Here is a 21,457-nt window from a genome sequence, read left to right as displayed (position 1 = left end):
TGAATCAATTTAGTTTGGAAAGTTGATAGGAATGTCACTTCTGTATTTGTTATATGCATAAGGGTAAAAAATTCAGAAAGTCTAAAATGATGCATAAGAATGATGAAGAAAAGAGATAGCAAGGTCAAAAGGCAAAACTCATGTAAGAATAATTGAAAGAGCTTACTCTATCCAGATGATCAAATTCTTATTCTCCCCTAGTTTAAGCATTCCAAAATTAGTCATTTTTGTGACCTCCAATCCTTCTTTGTCTCTCATTATATTTTTGTATGGCTCATCCACATTTATTTCATTAAAGGGAGAGAGTCTGTAAGCAATCAGAATTACACTTGTGTTGAAGCAAAGACAGAAGGGTAGATTTAGCAGAATATCAGAATTACTTTATCTAAAATTCCATAAAATAGACACATTTCCACCACTGTTTGAGAAGAGACTCCAAATCACTATCACCTAACATCCCATACCTCTCAAGCTATCAAGTTATAACCAAGTTACCTTTGTTAGTTGAAAAAAAATTGAATGAAAGATAAATGAAATGGGGGGGGGGGGTGGAAGGGGGAAAGAAGAGGGGAGGAAATTGGACACAGGACATACCCCACCATGGTCAAATGCCCACAAGTCTTCTTCAGCAAGAAAGGAAATTTTGTCAATAACCTAGGTGTAGCTTATAATGGCCTTCAAACAGACTCACACTGAAGTCAACAAAAGGAAATTTTTGTAACTTCAATGGGAGTTAGACCAGGCCCTACATCAGGCAAGATGGCCATTTTTTTTTCAAGAAAATCTGAATACCAAAAGGAACTTTACTGGAAAGTGGCAAGTAATATCATGGGTTAGGCCATTCTAATCAATCTCTCTTCTTTTACTTCATTTCGCTAATTATCTCTACATACCATTTTTAGTATGGATGTTGCTGGTAGTCTGAAGAGAAAAGCTGGGGGGGGGGGGGGAAGGAAGGAGGCGGAGGAGAACCATACCAACCCCCCCACCCTGAAAAAAAAGTTTCCTCTCCAGGAACAAGCAAAATCAAACAAAGCCAAGGCAAACCAAGCTAAAATACATATGTTGTTCCTGGCTGGGTTAGTGACTACACCATGCACCCTTCTGACTTCATTTCCAGTTGAAATCATTAAAATAGTTCCTACTTCCAAGATTATAATACTGTTCAATTTATAACAATAGGGTTTTTGTTTTTTTTTTAAATGTTTTCAACTGCTTTTCATTTCTTCTTTGGAAATTTCCTCCTTGGAATTCCTTATCAGGATAACTGCATTTTTCTGCAGTTATCTAAGACAATAGAAATTAACATTTCCTGTAATTTTTTTTAATACTTAAAAACAAACTCCGCTACAACCGCATTAGATACCTCTTAAAACAGCGTGACACTTGCTAGAAATCCATCATTATACTTTAACTTGTTGAGAAAGACACTGAAACCCGGGGGGGGGGGGGGGGGAGGGGGGAGGGGGATAGTTGTTGCTTTAATTTTAAAAAATAAATATTTGAATCACGTTATAGCACCATATTTACCTGAATCCAAGACTACCTCAAATTTAAGATGACCCACCCAATAATTAGATTCAATAAATGGAAAAATTATAAATGTATTATAATTTTCCAGGGTTGCTGGCTGTAGGCATGTTGGTCTAAGGACACAGGCAGGCAATGTTCTTTGGGTAGATGTGATATCTTTTATTAGACCAACTGAATTAATTGGTAAAAATATTCTTTGAAAGCTTTCAGGCACAAACATCCTTCTCCAGGCACAGGGAGACTTTGCAGTCTTCCTATGCCTGAGGAAGTGCATTTGTGCCAAAAGGTTATAAAAAGCATTATAATTTTCCATGTGTAGAATGGACTGAATTAGTAGGTCATCTTAAATTGGTCTCCCCCTTAGCTATGGTGGGAAAAGCAGCAGGAAAGAGCTAAGGGTCAGACCCTTGCCTCTCGCCCTCCCTGCCTGCAACTCTGCCCCTTGTCCCCCTGTGCCCGAGCCTGTCCTTCTGAATGCCTACCTCCCCTGACACTTGCCCTCAGCTGCCCTCTCCCCCCATGCCCATCCCTGAATACTGCCCTTTTTGTCCTCCCCACTTACCTTGCACTACAGTTTTGCTCCAGCTCTGGGACACTCAACAGCAGGAGCCCCAGTCCAGCCTGAGCCTCAGCCCATCCCAGCCAGAAGCAGCAGTGGCTCTCAGCTGACTGTACTCAGGCTGGAGGGACAGAAGCTGGAGCAGATTGTAGGGAGGGAAGAAGGGGGTACACAGGCATCAGGGGGAGGTGAAGTGGGGGAGTAAGTTGCCAAACAAGCCATTCAGGTCTGGGGCAGCTGAGCTCTGGCTTTGGCCCCAAGCCAGTACTCAAATCCAAGATTAGGCTCTCTCCCCCTTCCTCTGGTGACTGGGAGGAAAAAAAACAAACAAACCTCATCTTGGATTTCAGTAAATACAGTAATTTACTGCATAGACTTGATCAGGAAGCCGAAGATTAAGCTAATTTATAAGCAAACTAAGAAGAAATACAAGTGAATATATGGTTGTACAGAATGTCAAATGATACAACAGTGAGGACATTAAACAGCTGTATAGTTATATTGCTGCAGGAAGCTGCTAGTGGTATCAAAGATAAAAACAAATACTCAGAAATATAGCTCTGCCTGTAGCCAACATAAATTACTACTAAACCAGCTTAAAATGAGCTGTCATCGGAACTGCCTGTGTAGAACCTACAGGTGGTTCTTTAAAATAGATGTCAGAAGTTGTGCGCTTATATATAATATTAATCTTGTTTTAAGAGGTGGAAGAAAAGAGATTTTACTCCAAACATGAGAATTGTCTTCTTACCCATTCTTGTCTGCTGGGGCCATGCAGAGTGCTCTCCAAATGTAACATGATTGGTTACTCTCCACAATCACTACGTTGACCATATCATTTTTACAAGGTGAATAACCGTCAGGAAGTCTTAGTGAATCCAGAGTGAAAAATATGCTATCATCTACAACACCAGTTCTTCTGGAAACACTGGAAATACGAACCTGTAACCATTACATACAGAGACACACCAAATGCCACATGCCTAACTTACAGGGAAATAAAATTACATGGCTGTGCTATACCTTTACAATATTCATGCCATAATGATATAAGCATCCCAATGATTACTGAAGAGAACAGAAACCCCATATTTCAACTAGTATTTCAAAAAAGACAGCGTACTCGATACACACACACACACACACACACACACACACACACACACACACATACTGGATAAGGTCATAATTTGCTTAACTGCATGACTCAATGCCAGTCCCAATTCGTTGCTTATTTCTTACTCTTTAAAAATATTAGTTATCTGCATATTGCTTAAAGACAGGTAAGAGCCTTTTACCTATAAGAGCCACTATCCATTTTGTAACTTGGCTGTGCTAACCAACTGCCTACTTAGCACTAGAAATACTGAAGGGGATGCAGCCATCACAGGGGTATTAGAAACTTTGCAAATGAGAGGAGTTAGTTCTGGAGCTGTTAATATCACAGCAGAGACAACCCTATTTGCTTAATAGGCACTGCTTATATTAAGTAGTCCCAAAAAGTGTAAACTCTCATTAATGTAGTGTCTCTTCAGTCCTGAGGAAATGTAATCCATTTCAACCATAGAAAAACAGGGCTGGAAAGGATTGTAGGACATCTAATCCAACCTTTTACTCAAGGCAGGACCATCTCAGACTACATCATCCCAGGCAAATGTTTGTTTAACCAGATTTAACAAATGTCCAACCTCCCTGAGTAGCATGTTCCAATGTTTAAAAAAGTGAGAAAGTTATTAATATCCAATCTAAATTTCTCATGCTGCAATTTAAGACTATTGCCGCTTGTTCTTTTCTCTGATGCCATGGATAACAAATTAACTACCCTCTGTACAACATAGGGATGTAAATACTGATTAAATATTTGTTTAACCTTTTGTAATTACAACAGGTTACATGATTAATCAGTTGGGCACAGGAATGGGGATGAGTATGACAGTGTTAGGTTCCAGCTTGTGGATCTGCAAAGTTGGGGGTGTGGGGGTAGGATGGTGATGTTGAATCCCGGGCTAGCACCTGCACTCCTGTCCTGCTCTGCCATGTTGGAGGGGCAGCACCCACACTCTCACAGGAGGGAGTGGGGAAGGGAGGGCCAGGCACTAGGCAGCCAGGGGCTTTATCAGTAGGGCTACATGAAACAGCACCATTTCGCTTCGACTTCCATTTCGACAGAACAGCTGTTTGTTTAGAGTTTTGTTTAGTTTTGAAAGTACTGCTCCATTTTGTTTTGTTGAAACGTCAAAACAGTTAAACAGTTTCTCCCATAGGCTACACTGGGGAAGCACGAAACTGCCAATAACTTTGTCATTTCTAGCCTGATTTAGATTAAACTTACAGGGAAGGTAGCCCCTTCTAAGGGCATGAAGCCTGCCAAGTTTCAAGGAGATAGGTGCAGGGGTTTCTGGGAAACGGCACCTCAATGTGATGACAAGCAAAACTGTCACTTGCCGGCAGCCGCAACCTCCTGTCATCCGACAGGCAGATCTGGGGGCCCACACCTCTGGGAGGGCTGCGGGGCAATGCTGGACTCCTCCTGGGGGTGCAGTCCCTGATCTGTCTGCTGGATGACAGGAGGCTGCTGCTACTGCCTGGGACCGGCACTGGGCACAGCTTGCACCCAGAGCAGGGAAGATTGGTGCAGCTGCTGGCTCTAGGTGGCAGAACCAGCCTCCTGTGATCTGGCAGGCAAATTGGGGGCCTGCATCTCTAGAGGTCCAGCACAGCCCCCACAGGGGTGCGGGGGGCCCGTGATCTGCCTGCCGGATGACAGGAAGCTGCTGCTGCTGGCTGGGGCCAGCAGCACCAGTCTTCCTGGCGCTGGGTGCAGGCTGTGCCCAGTGCCAGTCCCAGGCAGCAGGAGCATCCTCCTGTGATCCAGCAAGCAGATCAGGGACCTGCCCGCACCCCTGGGAGGAGTCTGGTAGAGCACCGCAGCCCTCCTGGGGGTGCAGGCCCCCGATTTGCCTGCCAGATCACAGGAGGCTTCTCCTGCCACCTGCGACTGATGGTAGCACCAATCTTCCCGGTGCTGGATGCGGGCTGCTCCTCTCCCTCTCCTCATTCCTCTGCCTCCCTCCCTTCTTCCTGCCCTGCTGCATTCTGGCTTCTGCTGGCACACTGCAGGGCTTCCTTTCCCCACTCCCTTCCCTCCTGGACTGCACCAGGCTCCAGGCTAAATGGCAACTGGTAAGCTTATTGCTGAACTGATCAGTTAAACAATAGTTTAACTGCTTATATCCCTAGTACAATCACCCTTCCAGCATTTGAATACTGTTCTTAAAAACCCCTTCAATCTTCTTTTGTTCAAACTAATAATCCAAGTTCATTTATCTTTTCCTCATATATCATGTTTCCCAGACTTCTAATCATTTTTGTCCCTTTTTGTTCCTTCACCCCCCTTTATGAAATCCTGGATCCACCCATGTACTCAAGCATCCATTTTCCAATTATTATCACTTAAAGCCAGAATGCTTGAAGGACCATCAAAGCAAATATAATAAAACCCAGAGCCAAGAAGTCATGGTATTTGTTAGTTCTGGATCAAGAACGTAAATTCTATATGCCCACACCTGAAGTGGAGCTGCAAACAACCAACATGATCCCGGTATTCGTCACATTTTTGGCAAACAATAGAAATGGCAAAATTCCTCATACGGTTTAAACTAAAGCACACTGCCTTTTCAAATATTCCATTTAAAAAATAATGCCATGTTGACTTATTATCAAAATACATATTATGATAGTGGACTTACTAACATCAAAAACCTCTTTTCTTCCCATAGCACGGGACAAAATATTTCTCTGTCATAAGTGAAAAGTAATATGCAAATACAGACCTTGTCCACTCGCTTGTATCTAAGTGGCTTTATAGAGACTGCTTCACTGCTCCATGTTGTTGGATTAATAAAATATTCAGCTTGTACCCAATCACCTTTATAAGGGTCAAATCCTAAGAGAACAGTAAAATTTTTATAAGTTTAATTATTAAGAGCAGACACTTGGCACTCCATTGTCAAAGAGTGTAGAGATCATCCTGTGCAGGTAGGCAATTTTGACACAACTTAAAGGACTTTAAACTGACCTGCAAAAATGTGCTGCAAGCGCATTTATTACAGGACTATATATGGCTTGCTTCACATGGCAGGATGCAGATTAGAATATCGGCACTGGAGTTTAACTTCATTTGGTATGTGTTTGTTCACACCCAAAATGAATTTAAATCTTAGGCTAAACTTGTAAGGGTCAAAATATTCAATTTTTCTCTAATATTTCCCCTGCTTTTTAAGACATATTGCTCTGAGACGCAAACCTTGGTTAGGCCATAAGCTCTGCATGGAAAGCTCTCTGTGCCTGTACAAAGCTCCTCTGAAGTCAGCAGATCTCATCTACCACCAAAGGAGTCAGTAAGTCAGAGACTTGTTTTCTGCCTCTTATAACATCTGAAATTAAGATTTGCTCTCTCTACTTTCTAGATAGCAGCTGATAAAATAAGTTGTTACCTATGAAAGCTCATGACTCTCTGAACCAGTTAGTCCCTAAGGGCTCCTATATACACGCAGGGAGCCTGCTTTGGTGCGCTGTAATTCCAGCACATCGGAGAAGACTCAATGAACTGAGTCTACTGGAGTGTGGAAATTAATGCGCTCCAGCAGCCTCCAGTGTCAGTATCCTTGCACTGAAAAAATGGCAGTAGGGCGCTTTAAACTAAAACTTGTTCAACGAGCTTTAGTTCAAAGTGCCCCACCATTTTTCAGCACAGGGACACTGATATACTTGACACTCCAGGTGCTTTTAATTAGCACAGGTCTTGGAGCTGTGCTAATTAAAGCGCCTCCCTCCACCTCCCCTAACCCCCAGATAACGTGTCTAAATGCCCTAAAGTGTTACTCTACTGTAATTTGTGCCTGACATTATGGATAGCCACCTTTTACTTTCTTAGTATCATACAGAAGGTTTCAGCCTGTAGCAAAACTCTCCTTGGATCAGTGTGGGATGCAGCCTGTATATCATTTTCTTAAAAAGGAACTAGTAAAGTTATTAGGTAGCTTTTCTTCTTCTTATAATAATATCCACTGCAAAATATTTACTTTTGAGGATGTTATGAAATTGCTCAGTAAAATTATCTGTATTTAGAGAAAGGGATGATGACCCCAATCATGAAGAGGAATTCTCTCACACAGAGATAAAAGTTCAATTTCCAACAGATTCCTAATAAACAAGCACCTTTCTTCATTCAAATCATTACATTCACAGGAATTATCTCCCAACAGAAACACACATTTTAGAAGGTGCTCAACACATTTAACAAAGACACCTCTGGAATGTCTAAAACATTATAAAAAAAGACCCCCAAAACCCACATACCTTCACAAACCTCTTCCACTGTAAAAAAGGTTGTTTGATTAATATAGCCACTGTTCTTAGTGAGAGATGTAATGTTGCCAATTAACATTTTTGTGTTTGATTTAGAAGAATCACGAGTTGGATCACTATCATCGTCCCAATTGTTGAAGACAGGTTCTACCTGTAAAATAAATCCCACAATTAATATTTCCATTTTATAATCTACAGTGTCACTGTCCTGTCCAATAATAGGCACCACATTTTAGGTATTGTCAACTATCTAAAAAAAATAATCAAATCCCTTCTATTCATTACCTGATTAATTATCAAAGATGTTAACCTATAAGATTAACAATTTATTAACATATATTAATAACTTACTTACCATGTAAGAGAGGCAAGTAATTTCCTTTTTAAACTTTTTTCTTTTAACTCCTTCAGTATTGATATTTTTTGCCACTTTGTTAACCCAGAGATGGCTAACCTGTGGCATGAGTGCCACAAGTGGCACGGACAGCCTCTGTGTGGCACATAGCAGATTAAGGAAGAAGCAGGCAGACTGCGCTGGATCTTTTGGGATAAGCCTATCTAGCTTGTCTTCTCAGTGTTGCAAGCAAGGCCTAAAGTGCTCTAGCAGCCTACCCCAGGCCATGAATGTGACACCCCCTCCCCAAATTACCAACAAGGGAAAGACCCTGGAGGTAGTAGAGCACTTCCCCTGCCCCAGTAGCCACCTTTTAAAAAAAGCAAAGGGTGATGAGGAGATCCAGAACAGGATCCAGCAAACATGTGCCTCCTTTGGAAATTACTTTAGCATGTCTTTATTCACCCCAATCTCCAGGAAGTCACCAAGATCCAGATCTACAAAGTAGCCATCATTCCCACTCTCCTCTACAGATGTGAAATGTGGGCAATCCTATCATTGTCTTCTCAAGAACCTGGAAGCATATCACCAACAATGCCTCTGCAAAATCCTCCACATCAAATGGGAAGATTACTGCACAAATGCCAACATTTTTGCTAAAGCCAATGTTACCAGCATTGAGTTGGTGATCCTCAGGCACCTACTTTGCTGGACTGCACATTGTGTGCAGACACTCCCAAAACAAGTGCTCACTCCCAGCATAGTAGCAGCCCAAGATCTCACAGTGGCCAGAGGAAATGCTACAAGGACTCTTTGTATGCATAGCTTGAGAAAACAGATGATGACATCATAAACTGGGAGGAGGTGGCTGCCAAATGACTCCAATGGCACTGCATCCTGAACCAAGCGGCAGCCCGTTTCAAGGTAAAACATCTTGCACCCTGAAGCAGAGAGAGAGCAGAGGAAGGAAAAGGAAAGGAATCCCAGCCTGCAGCCTACTCTCCCCTGCAGAAATACCTGCAGCTTCTGCAGACAGATCTGTGACTCAGGGATGAGAATCTTAAATTACCTCAAAACCCACCAATGAGCTGTGATAGAGATAATCCTTGAATCGAAGGATTGCTGACAATTACTCCTGGAAATTATCAGGATGTGCAGAACCAGGCCCTTCATGCCCCAGGAAAATGTCACGTGTTGTCCCACCTGCTGATGCTTCAGGACAATGGATAAACATGTGTTTCACATGAAGCTGACAGCTGTCCTGAGACACATCCAAACACAGCTTATCTACTTCATTTGGTGATATATATTTCTAGTCTTGTGACTGGCTCATGGGTAAGTGGACCACAGGAGATTGTTCAAAGGAGCAATACTAACACAGAATTAAAACAAAACAATCCTAAGACGTGGTTGGGGGAGAGGAAAGAAGGGCTGTGCTGCAATCTAATGAGCACCTATAAGGACTTACAAAGGGGCCAAATGTTGGAGAAAACTTTTAAATCTTCTCAAACTGAAAAGTGTACTTGAGTGGAAAATTCAGATACAGAGAGATTTCATTTGATGTGCTTAAAATCCAACTCCAATTTGGAGCACTTCAGCTCCATGCAGGTGCGTGAAGCTACACCCACCCACTGGAGCACTTAAAAAATGGCCACAGAGACATACAGAGGAGAAGCTCTCTAGCCAGGTGACCAGAAAGCAGAAATCCCTATGTATCTCTTAGTCTCTGGTCACTAAAGATTATCTCCCTTACCTGTGAATGTAATTTAACAGTAAGGATGAAAAGAGAAGTTATCTAGACTGCTGTAGAAACAAAACAGAAAATAAAGCAAAAGACAAATTACATTTTCTGCAGTGCTTTAACATTTGCATCAACCTTACGGTTGAAATCAAAAGCATTTTCATTCCTTTTCTTCAAAACAAAGCCCCTCCCCAACACACACACACACTTTGAAAAAAATTGGGTGCATCGCAATACTGTAAAATTAGCAAAGAATTTGTACTATGTATATCATTGGTTTTTCTTGGTGGATGATAATGTGAGTGTACATATGAATAAGCAATGTTTTCATATCAATGTTCTAATCAAATATCAATTTTATGTTAATTAAAACACAGGCTGCAATTCTGTGCTGCATCTCTCTAGGTGTAACAAGCAATCTACAGTCTTGGTAGAGAAGTGGCATGGGTAGTTTTAAAGCATCACTGTATCCTCTTAATCCCTGGCTACTCCCTGATGCAAACTGATATTCTAGTTTAGTTTGGAGAATTCAGGGAGATACTATAACCATCATCAGCTACCTTATGGTAGCCAATTCCTTCCACTCTGGAGATTTGAGGCTTCAAATGGGATCTACACCGGAACAGCTTATGGCAGCCCTATGCATTACCCGTGTCCATTCAGAAGACAATTCCCAATTGCATTCTGTAGGGAGCCTGACCCTGTATATTTGTTAGGCATACTCCGAGAACACCTGCTGGCCTTAGCCCCTCTGGAGACTCAGAAGGAGAAACAGTTCCCGGAACTAACTTGGCCTTAGGCACAAGTAAAACAGTGCTGCTGCTCACCCTCATCAAGATGGAGGTGCTTTGGACATGAGCAGAAACAGAACTTCTAGATGTCAGGGAACTTTGAGGTTGGAATTGAAGCACCTTTGAAGTTCAAGCACCTCCAGGATTATACAGCAGCTAAACAGGAGTTTATAGGATTGCAACTTTAGACTTCAGCATATCTCTAAATTGAAGTATGAAAGCCATTTTCTTAGACCTGCTCCTTCAATTTCTTGCTTTAAACATAACGCTCCACACTTACCCTGAATTACTTTTCTGAATATTCATATTATACAATTTATGAAAATACATGTACATTCAGGTATCACTAAAAGTAACATAACTGAAAATTTGAGTGTCCATGAAAAACAAAAAAAAATTTTCATTAATTTTTTTGCAAAAGTTTGTCCTTCATTTCATTAACCATTTTTTTTTCTTTTTTAAAGAAAACAACTCTGGAAGTATCAGTGAGCCTTGTGTTATCCCACATTTTGCTTTTGGTTCTGAGAGTTTAAGTATGTAAGCCAGTGGTTCTCAACTTTTTTAGACTTGAAGCACCCCTTGGAAAATGCCACCTATTAGTTTTCACTCATTTTTTGACTACAGTAAAATAACAGAGCAATTCTTCCGTTACGAGGAACTCAGAAGAACCACAGCAAGTTACAATATTTTAAATGTTATAGATTTGTATTTGAAATCTCTGATTTTATATGGCGAGTCATGTTTGTACACCTAAGTGTTAACACTATATGGCACCAATGAAAGGATCTCAAGGAGCCCCAGGGTGCTGCAGCAACCTAGTTGAGAATCAGTAGTGTAAGCCACTGCTATTTACTACCCACTTCTGAGGACTTGTCAGGCAGTGAAAAAATCATATATATATTCCTGTTACTTAAGTGCAGGTTAGGCCTGAGGGCCAATCAGGTATCAAGGTTACTAGATGGGAGTATAAACTGGAGTCAGAGAAGGCAAACAAACAGAGTGCTTGGACAAGCCAGGTAAGGAAACCAGGGGATCAAGAATTGAGTCAAGTCCACATGTGAGCAGAGTCAGGAACCCAAGAGGCCAGGAATCAGGGAGCAACACAATCCGACATCAGAAAGAGTCCGTTACCTAGATGCTTCCTGTTCCTCTCTCTGGACCTGTACAGGGGAAAGGTAGGGGCAGATGACAGGAGCCAGCCACTCAGATGTCAGCGAGTGGGTGAAGACTCAGGTACTGAGGGATGCTTTAGGTAAGTCTCATCCAGCAGCAGGGTGGTGGGTTGGGGTAGGTGGCTGTGTCGGTCAGGCAAAGGCTCTTGGCTTGAGGCTGTAGACATGACGCTTATTCCATGGCCCAGCGTCATAACTGGCACATAGTTAAACATACCACACATTCATATTCTCTGGACTTTGGAGAGCTTCAAAACACAGACAATTATTAGACTTAATAATTTCTGGAATACTGCAGTGTTCCAGCAAACAGTTGGAGACTCTTGTCAGAATGGGAAAAAAACAAGTAATGGAGACTACTGGTCACTAAGAATTTCACTTGTCAGCCCTAGGTATATTAAGGTACCTGAGGAATTGTTATGAGCGTACTTTGTTGAACGGACATCGAAACTGCTTGCAGAACTTGCCTTGTTTAGTTTTCTCATTGAGAAACCCATTTAGTCAAACTAATACTTTAAAAACGTCTCATAGGATGTTTGTTTTTAAGACTAATATTGGCAATATCTTTTCAGGAAGAGCCATGATTCCTTCTCTTAAGATATATTATGCTTTAGGCTTCCTTCTATCTTGGATTTCTTTAAATATTTATGTAGATTAAAAATCACACAACCATGGACTTTCCCTGGGATTGTTTTCTTAGTTTTTTCTTCCAGCCAATTGGAACATACTGCCTTTATACTTGTTTTTGTTTGCCGAACAGGAATTATCAAAGCTCTGCACATAGGTGAGGCTTGTAACTTACAAAAATTATTATTAGATATTTACATAGTTCAATTTTTGATTAACTTGAACTACTTGATTTACTTTAGACACTGCTCTTATTGCTACTCTGACCAAGGGGACCAATACAGAGACAGGAGAGTAGCATGTAATGTTTGAAATCTTCTGATTCAGTATATAAGGAGATGTCCAACAAATGGCAGTTTAAAATTTGAAAAACAAACACACAAAACTGATTGCTTCACCTGCCAAAATTTCAGAAAGGGCTTTCAGGAGCTCATTAGCTGTTCCCAAGACAGATATATGGATTTAAAAGAAGGGTGCAATTTGCTTTTTCATATCTCTAAGTTTCCACAATGTATAACATAGGCATCAGACAGCTATCAGGAAACCTGTTCCATTTCTACAGACATACTTGAGGCCACAGAAAGAAGAACTAGATGGCTCATTCTCTGGAAATTAAAACTTCTCAACCTTTTCACTTTGCTGACAGCTGCACTGTGTCCAATTCTGCAATAAAAAAAAACCCCCAAGGATTTCTTGGAAACTTCAAGTTATTCCAAGATTTAGTCAAGTCTCCAGTGGGGAAAACTAGCATCTGTGGCTCAATGCCTCAGCCAGAAATTTTACTAGGTTATTATTTTGGCTATCACTGCATACAAAAATATATGCAGCTTTCAGCTGAAGGTTACTGAATCACTGTAAACAAATTAAAAGCTATTAAAAAAGAAAATCTTTTTTTTTTTTTTAATCTAGCATCTTTGGAAGCAGTCTGAACATCCAAGAGACAGGCTTTTTCATAAAAAAAAGACTACAGTGAGAGCCTTGTAAAATTCTGTATATATAGATTTTTAAACCAACATAAAAATTTAGTTATTCTATATAATAAAACAAAGATTAGAAAATGAGTTCCTCCAGCAACACACGCACCATTATTTCACAAGAAACAATTCTTACACTTGGTAAAATCTCTCCATGTCTTTCTCAACTTCAGTCACAATTATTTCCATATCATATTAAACCTTCACTTAAGCATGGAAGAAAGGGTGCCACAGGAAGTATGAAGAGATAAGCAGATAAGGACAGGCTCAGGCTCCAGGTGTGAGGCAATAAGATTACAGCAGGCTTAGGCTCAGGCTGTTCCTGCCTGATCCCTGCGCAAGGTAACCACTGTAACAAATGAATTCGTTTTTTAAATGGTGTGCTGCTCAATTCAGAAAAGCTGTGGATGGGTGTCTTGAGTCTAAAACATTGAGAACCGCTGATTCACATAACAGCCAAGCTGCAATCCATGAACCACTGGAAGCCTGTAGCACCTGCCAGTACACTACAAAGAGCCTTCTAGTAACCTGACTTCAGCATTCAATATTTTCAATATCTTCTACAGATAACAGGCCCTTATTTACTAGCTTTCAGGCTGTTAAGAAGCAACCAAAAATAAAAAGAAACCAGCCTAGCTGCCTCTAATAGATCACATAAGAGGCAATAAGAGCCATTGCTAGTACTAGAGCTGCCAAAGGCAACAGGAATGAAATATCCAAAAGAAAAGAAATATAAAAAAAGTGACCACATTTCAAAACAGGCTAAAAAATAAGATTAAAGCTACCAACCTGCGAAGTTGCTATTTACAGGCACCAGTTATGTTACAAGGCTTGTTTTGCCAAGATCAGCAACTAATAAATCATAAGGAAAGCAATCACTTAAAAGCTGTCTGGAAAGGGGGAAATTATCAGCAAAATAGTCATGGAAAAATACGCTGGCATGAAGAGATATAGGACACACAAAGGGGATCTGACCTAGCTGGGATGATGTCAAAGATGCAATAGTTTTACAGAAAACCGATCTCTGTGTACACCCCCCCCACCTGTTTTCAAAATCAGTTTTAAATAGGGGTGCGCTGATAGAGATTTTGGGGGCCAATACTGATAGCCGATTTTTAAAGAGGCATATCAGCTGATACCAATCCGATTTCCGATACAGCTGCAGCTACGTGTACCTGGTAAGCCTGTTGTGGTGGAAGAAGAGGGAGAAGAGAAGGGGCGCGGGGGGCATATCTAGGCCCCCCCATGGTGAGGGAGGGAGTGGGGCTGGGGTAAGCGCTGCCAAGCTGGGGCAGGGCAGGCGTGGAACAGAGCTGCAGCTTGTCCGGGGGTGGGCGGGGGCGCTTCGTGCCACTGCTCCGGCTGCTCATCTGGAAGGGCACAGGGGTAGGGGCATGTGCCCCTGTATCTGCGCTGGGTAGGGCAGGGCAGGCTGTAGTGCTGCACTTGGGGTGGGCAGCAGTAGTGCTGGAAGGAGGGCTATGGCAGGGGGTGGGGTGGGGGTGGCAGTTATCCCAAATTTCACTGCAGCCCTCCCTGTACCCCACTCCCAGTGCCGCCACCACCTGCCTGAAGTGCAGCAGTGTGGCCCCCATCCCACCCCACAACTGCAGCCTGCCCTGCATAGATCTGGGTCATGTGTCCCCCCCCCATGCCCTCCTGGATGAGCAGTGCAGTGGCAGGAGCCCCCCCCTGCTTCGCCTGGATGAGCTGCGGCTCCAACCCATGGTTGCCTTGCCTCAGCTGGGCAATGCCTGCCCCAGGCCCTGCCCCACTCCCTCCCTCACTGTGGGGCGCACTGATCTGCCCCACCACGCCCCTTCCCTCCCCTTTCACCACAACAGACTTACCAGCTGCACGCAGCTTTCCATGCTGCCAGGTTATGCTCGTTGCTGCCTGTGTGCTGCATTGTGGCTGCATGCACATATGGGCATTTATCGGCTAAATTATCAGTCACATCAGGCTGATTTCTGATATAGTCACTTTTCTTTATATCAGTGCTGATCCGATATCAGACTGATGTATCAGTGCACCTCTAGTTTTAAATTATGCTTTACTGTGCTCCTACCTTGAAAACTGAATAATTTGGTTTCAAAGAAAGCTATCTAGCTATTTTATTAGCTACTGATTAGAGCTCCCAAGGGAAAGATGTCATAAATGCCAAGTCCAACCGAACCTCTTGAGAAGTTCGGATTACAGCTCCTGGTCTACTACAACCCAGTCAAAGAATGGGAAAAGCTACTAAATTCCATCCCAGGACTGGTGAAACAACAGGCCTAACCACTCTGGGACGCACAAAGTCAGTGGTCCTAGCAACCGTGTAACTGTTGCAGGCACTCTGATAGTGATGGAAGGTCTTAATATATGGATAAATATCAGGTACCAGTGTGCAGCAGAATGACTTAAAGCATCTATCATTTAAAATCATTTTAAGTCTTGTTTTGCTTTTGTATTTTTATTTTAAAAAAGTTCTATTAATACCATGCTCATGCAGAACCCTCTTGTAAGATCAGGGCCGCACTATGTATGCTCATCCATACAAAGTAAAGGCCTAAGCCTGCCTAATACGCCTTTGGATGGTTCACATGAAGGCTCATAGCAGGACTAGATGCTAACTCCCTATACCAGGGGTAGAAATTTCATTTTATATATTGAACCAGGGATGTAAGTATCTTTTTAAAAAGTATTCGTTTAACCTCTTCTAATTATATGGGTTAAATGATTAATACATAACACAGTGGCTTTGGACACAGCTGCTGCTGGGAGCTGTTTGATTGCAGGGAGTGGGGGCAGAGGCAAACCCAGCTGGGCAACACTGTCTACATGAGGCCCTGAGCTGGGAGGAGGGAGCACCTGTGACTCAGCAGCTAACTGCTTAATTGCTGAGTCATTAGGCTGTTGCTGTTTTCCTCTTAGGCCAGTGGTCTCCAACCTTTTTATGGTGAAGATTACTTTTTTGGAACTCCAGGATCTACTGGCCCCACACCTACCCCACTCCCCAGGACCCCCCCTGTAGAGAAGCTGCCTGGGCTCTGATCCCACTCACCCAACCCAGCACCCGTGGCAGGGGGTGTGGCTCAGCCCAGCCAGGTTCATCCTGCCACTCCCAATCGTGGAGCCTCTGACAGACTGGGATTGACTGTTACAGGCTCCATGATCGACCAGTGTTTTAGGATATGGGTAGGGACCTACCAAATTCACAGAAGTGAGATGCGCTGTGGCTCCTTTAATCTTACACATTCCCCTGCACACCTTGCCACCATTGATTGGTGAAGGGGCTGGGCTTGCAGCTCATTCCTCTATTGGCAGGGAGGCAAAAACCATGTTTAAAACCATGGTTTTTGCTTCTCTGCTGATCAGGAGGGAGCATTGGGGCCCCTCTGGCAATCAAAGGCAGGGGGGTGGGGGGAAGGGGAACGTAGAAGAACATGAAAAATTAAAGGAGCTGCCGCACACCCCATTTCTGCCATGAATTTGGTAGGGTACTGGTCTCCCTCTCGCTCTTTCCTCCTTCCCAGCCACCCTGCTGTCTTCTGATTTCTGCTGGGGCAGCGTGCAAGCTTCCCTTCCCCACTTCCCTACCAGACTGCACCTGCCAGGAGCTAAAGGATAACTGGTAAGCTAACAGGTTACCACTGCACTTATCAGTTAAATTCATAGTTTCATAGTTGGTAGGGTAGGAAGGGACCTGAGCAGATCATCAAGTCTGACCCCTGCCACGGCAGGAAAAAGTACTGGTGTCAAACAACCCCAGTGAGGTGTTTGTCTAACCTCCTCTTAAAGACCCCCAGGGTAGGAGCCAGCACCACTCCGCTTGGAAGTTGGTTCCAGATCCTAGCCGCCCTGACTGTGAAGTAGGACCTCCTGATGTCTAGTCTGAACCTACCCTCTGACAGCTTGTGACCATTATTTCTTGTCACTCCTGGTAGTGCTCAGGGGAACAGGGACTCCCCCAATACCTGCTGGTCCCCTCTGACTAGTTTGTAACAGGCCACTAGATCCCCCCTCAGCCTTCTCTTGTGGAGGCTGAACAGGTTCAGGTCCCTTAGCCTCTCCTCGTAGGGCTGCCCTGCTGTCCCCTGATCATGCAGGTGGCCCTCCTCTGAACCCTCTCAATGCTGTCCACATTTCTCCTGAAGTGCGGCACCCAGAACTGGACGCAGTACTCCAACTGTGGCCTGACCAGTGTCACATAGAGGGGGAGGATCACCTCCTTGGACCTGCTCATAATTAAATGATTATTTAACCTTTCACATCCTTATACTGAGCAGGATGAAGTTAAAAAAAAAAAAAGAAAAAAAAAAGAGGTTTTCTTCTCAGATAACTTCCAGGTATCTGATCAGTAAACCAGATGCCTATCTTTTCTGTCCTCGATTTTGAACATTTTTTGACATTACTGAAACTGCTTTCAGTATTCAACAATTTGTATGGATTCAAATTTGGTAGTATGGGACTACAATAATCCAAGTCACTCTAGCACTTTGATAATTCAACCCAACCACAGTGATAAATTAACACTCAGTTTGGAGTTAATCTAACTCATATCAAAAGAACTTTAGTAGAGTCAACTTAAATAGAACATACTAAAAAACCCTAAACCCATTACTATGCTCATGTATTTCTTACCCTGATGGCCTTTAATCCATTAGATATTTTATCCTCTTCAAAAATGGCAATGACTTTCTGTCCAACATTCAGTGGTATACTACTCATTACAGCATCATTTGTGAAGCAGATAAAGTCATCTATCATGCCATAATCATGACAAAACCTTGTCACTACTCCTTCTAAGGTTTTTAACTTTCTTTCATCTGAAGTGGAAGGAAGAAGAGATTTAAACGTTAATAAGAAAACATCTGATCTTTCTTTAAATTGCATAATAAAAAAGTAAGTATCCTAAATTGCAATTTAATTCTGTTCTCTACTAGCCTGGCCTAGCACTGTTGTTGTTACAGATCCATGTCAGAAGGCATTAAGCCAATGTCAACAATGACTCTTATTAAGAAATGAGTTCAGATTGTCATTTAAGGATGATTTCACAGCCTTTTTATGGCTACCGTACACAATCTAAAATAGCTATAAGCCAAAATAATTTTTGTAACATTTTCATTCTGATATATTACTAATACCATCTGCAATTATTAAAAAAAAATAAAATAAAAAAAAAAATCAATAATCGAGAGTAACATTTTTCATTGCAGAATTTTTATAAACGTTTTTATTATCTAAGGATTAGACTAATCAGTTTAACTTTTGTTTCATTTTGCAAGTCTCAAAATCTTGGATATAAGGTAGGGTTTCAGTAAACAAAAAAGGATGGTTAAATCCAAACAAATGTTTTCCACAGTGTTTTTTTTAAGTTACAATGAAGCATGTTAGTACAATTTCACAACTGTCTAAACAAATTTGGCTAAACCTTCCAATTCCATAGAAGTTCTCTTTCCCAAACATTACAGATAAAAAGATCTATGTTCATGTTGCTGAGCATTTTTTCGGTCCCATTTGCAACCAAAAATATTTACGGCACCAGAGACCTGCATTTGCAATGCCTGCCTTGTCAAAAAAGAGAAATATAAGTGTGTAGCCCAAGACATGCACTGGATTCTTAAAAATATTTTAGAGCTAAGCTACTGTTGAAGATCAGTAGAGCTGTTTAAGACACAGGTTAAATATCTGTGTTGGATCTCCGGAAGAAATAAAAATAGATGTGTCAGTCTTAAGTTTTGTCACCTTAATAAAAAAAAAAAAAAAAGTAGAGAAGTTTTGCATTGCATCCTCCCTTCTTTACTGAAATGCTCATCCAACAGCAGGTAGGACAGAGAGCTGCCCTGCCTTACTGCAAGCTCCCCAGGGTTGTATATACCTGCTGGTAGGCATCACAATAATTTACCTTGCTTTGTGACTGGACTTCAGACAAGCGCAGCTAAGTGCCTCTCCCCATACTCCTAAATAGCCACAGCAATGCACGCCACAAGCCTGGCACACAGCCATGTACCCTGAGGCTGTGTCCTAGTACCTGCAAGTTGGAGTCTAGAGCAACAGAATCTTAGAAAATTAGGGTTGGAAAGGACTGTAAATAGGTCATCGTCTAACCCAGGGGCAGGCAAAATGCAGCCCACCAGGCCATTCTATCCAGCCCATGGGGCCCCTAAAAATGTAGAAAATTAATATATACCTGCCCCTGGCTGCCTGTCACGCAGCCCTCGATGGCTTGCCAAAACTCAGTAAGCAGCCCTCTGCCCGATATAAGTGCCTGCTTCGGTCTAATCCAACCCCCTGCTCAGACAGGACCAGCCCCAACTACACCATCCCAGCCAGGGCTTTGTCTAGCTGGATATTAAAAACCTCTAAGGATGGAGAATCCACAACCTCTCCGGGTAACCTGTTTCAGCGTTTTACTACCCTCCCAGTGAGGAAGTTTTTCCCCAATATCCAACCTAAACTTCCCTTGCTGCATCTTGAGACCGTTGGCTCCTTGTTTTGTCATCTACCACCACTGAGACCAGTCTAGCTCAGAGGCAGGCAAAGTCTGGCTCATGGGCCTGATTCAGCCTGCAGAGAGGACTCCATTTCCCAGCACTGTTGGCTCCTATTCAGGTTGTAACCCGCCAGGTCCTTTTCTGCAGTAGCCCGAAGGCAGCGCAACTCCCTGCGGGAAAATCTCTCCGGCTGCCTCCCACGACGCTGGGCAGGAGCCGCAGAGAAGGGCTGGGGAAAGGAGCACGGCAAAGGCGGGGACTCTTAAGCACTTCCCTCACCATGACAGTGGCGGGGAAGCGGCCCCGTGCTCCGGGAGGCAGGGCGGACCCCCGCTAGGGCCGGGCACACCCCGGCGCGGCCATCCTCGCCTGGTTGGGGGAGAGGTACTCACACCACGCATGCGCAAAAGGGTTAAACGGCCTTGCTCTGGTCTCGGTCGCGTGTCCCGCACGCAGCCCCGAGAGCCGCACGCATGCGCGTCCCGGGTAGGTCCCAGATGAATGGGATCACCTTCGTCCGCCCGCCAGCCGCCTTCGCTAGCTTCGTCCACTCGCCTCCAGAAGTAGCCGATGACCTTGGCCAGGAGCCGCAGCATCGCCTCGCGCCTCTCAGGGCCTCCCCGCGCTCCCCACCTTCAAGCCTCCGACGACCGCCGCCAGCCAGTGGCGCGGCACTCCCGAGTCACGTGGCGGCCGCGGGTTGTAGCTGCGCGTGGCGCCTTTTTTGCGCAGCCGCAGTAAGGGGGTGGGGTGCGGTGGGCGGTAACAGGTGCTCCGCCTGAAGCGCTGCACGAGGCACTTCGAATGCGCATGCACGGGGGTGACGCTGGGATGAAGTGTTGTGAGCGGGAGCAGCAGAGCCGGCGGACCTGAAGTCCCTCAACCCGCGGGATGGGGCGAGGCAAGGCGAGGCGAGGCAAGGCGCGTGAGTGCTGCTCTGCGTGTGCAGAGATGTCCTGCACCTCTCGAGGTGGGGGCGGCGCTGTGCTCGAGCCGGCCCTCCCAGCTAGCCCAGCCTGGCCTTTCTGGCGCAGGGCTGGCACAGGGCAGTGGCGGGCTTAGGGGAGGGCAAACCGGGCGACCCCCTGGAGTCTCACACTTTAGGGGGCCCCAGAATGTTGCAGCAATTTGTTTTGGAGGTGAAGTTATTAAAAACTTTGTTCTTTCTTCAACTTACAAATAAGTTTCATGGATAGGGCAAAGTGAAATTGAAATGGCAAATGACTGACTTGCTTAAAAGTCATCAAAAATAAGCCTCTAAGGGGCCCCAAATGACTCTCTTGCCCAGGGCCCCAAATGACCCTCAGGCCACCACTGCTCAAGGTCCTCCTGCCACAGGTGTCGGGAAGAAGCTGTAGGTGTTTTCTTCTCATGTCACCTAAACCTTAGATTATATCAGTCTGGTCACTTCTGAAGCTGGTTGGTGTGAAACTTTTGAGTTTGTTCACCTGCTCCTTCCCCCCCCACTTGCCTGCCCTGCAGGGGGAGGGGCTTTAGGGCAGGAGCAGACTGCAGGACAAAGGCCAGAGCTTTCCCTTGCTTGGCTTTTTTTTTCTTTCAGTCTAGACACAAGTGTGTTACCATCAGTTTGGGATTGTTTGGTCTTGAGAGAGAGGCACTAGAGCAGGGGCAGGCAAAATGCAGCCTACAGGCCACATTCAGCCTGCCAAGGGATTTTATCAGGCCTGCAGCCAGTTGGCCTTGCTTGGCTCAGGTGTAGGGACAGCCTGGGCCATGGTGTATGTGGCCATTCCCACCACCCCCAGGCACATAGTGGGACAGGGCTGGCACAGTGGTCGGACTCTGCCTGGCTGCCACTGCCAGTCTGCCCTGCACCCAGTGCTGGGGGCACTGGATGGGGAGGGGGGCAGGTACTC

General features: G+C 44.0%; 2 protein-coding genes across 8 annotated transcripts in view; one reads left to right on the top strand and one right to left on the bottom strand.

Annotated features, from left to right (window-relative positions):
• Positions 1-20,281, bottom strand: part of MOV10L1 (Mov10 like RNA helicase 1) — a 55,545-nt gene extending 35,264 nt beyond the window's left edge. For both annotated transcript variants that reach the window (XM_059725905.1, XM_019491612.2), the window contains exons 1-6: positions 20,092-20,281; positions 17,728-17,912; positions 7,454-7,613; positions 5,926-6,038; positions 2,844-3,034; positions 167-307 (exon numbers count right to left, since the gene is read on the bottom strand). In XM_059725905.1, coding sequence (XP_059581888.1) covers positions 167-307; positions 2,844-3,034; positions 5,926-6,038; positions 7,454-7,613; positions 17,728-17,912; positions 20,092-20,176 — 875 coding nt within the window. In that variant the 5' untranslated portion in view covers positions 20,177-20,281. The remainder of the gene's footprint in view (positions 1-166; positions 308-2,843; positions 3,035-5,925; positions 6,039-7,453; positions 7,614-17,727; positions 17,913-20,091) is intronic.
• An 87-nt stretch (positions 20,282-20,368) lies between these two features.
• Positions 20,369-21,457, top strand: part of MLC1 (modulator of VRAC current 1) — a 44,371-nt gene continuing 43,282 nt past the window's right edge. For all 6 annotated transcript variants that reach the window (XR_009461543.1, XR_009461542.1, XM_059725907.1 and 3 more), the window contains exon 1: positions 20,369-20,505. The gene's annotated coding sequence lies outside the window, so the exon portion shown is untranslated. The remainder of the gene's footprint in view (positions 20,506-21,457) is intronic.

This window comes from Alligator mississippiensis, chromosome 4 (genome assembly GCF_030867095.1).
Source record: "Alligator mississippiensis isolate rAllMis1 chromosome 4, rAllMis1, whole genome shotgun sequence".
Classification (NCBI taxonomy): domain Eukaryota; kingdom Metazoa; phylum Chordata; order Crocodylia; family Alligatoridae; genus Alligator; species Alligator mississippiensis.
This window is presented reverse-complemented; position numbering and strand designations above follow the sequence as displayed.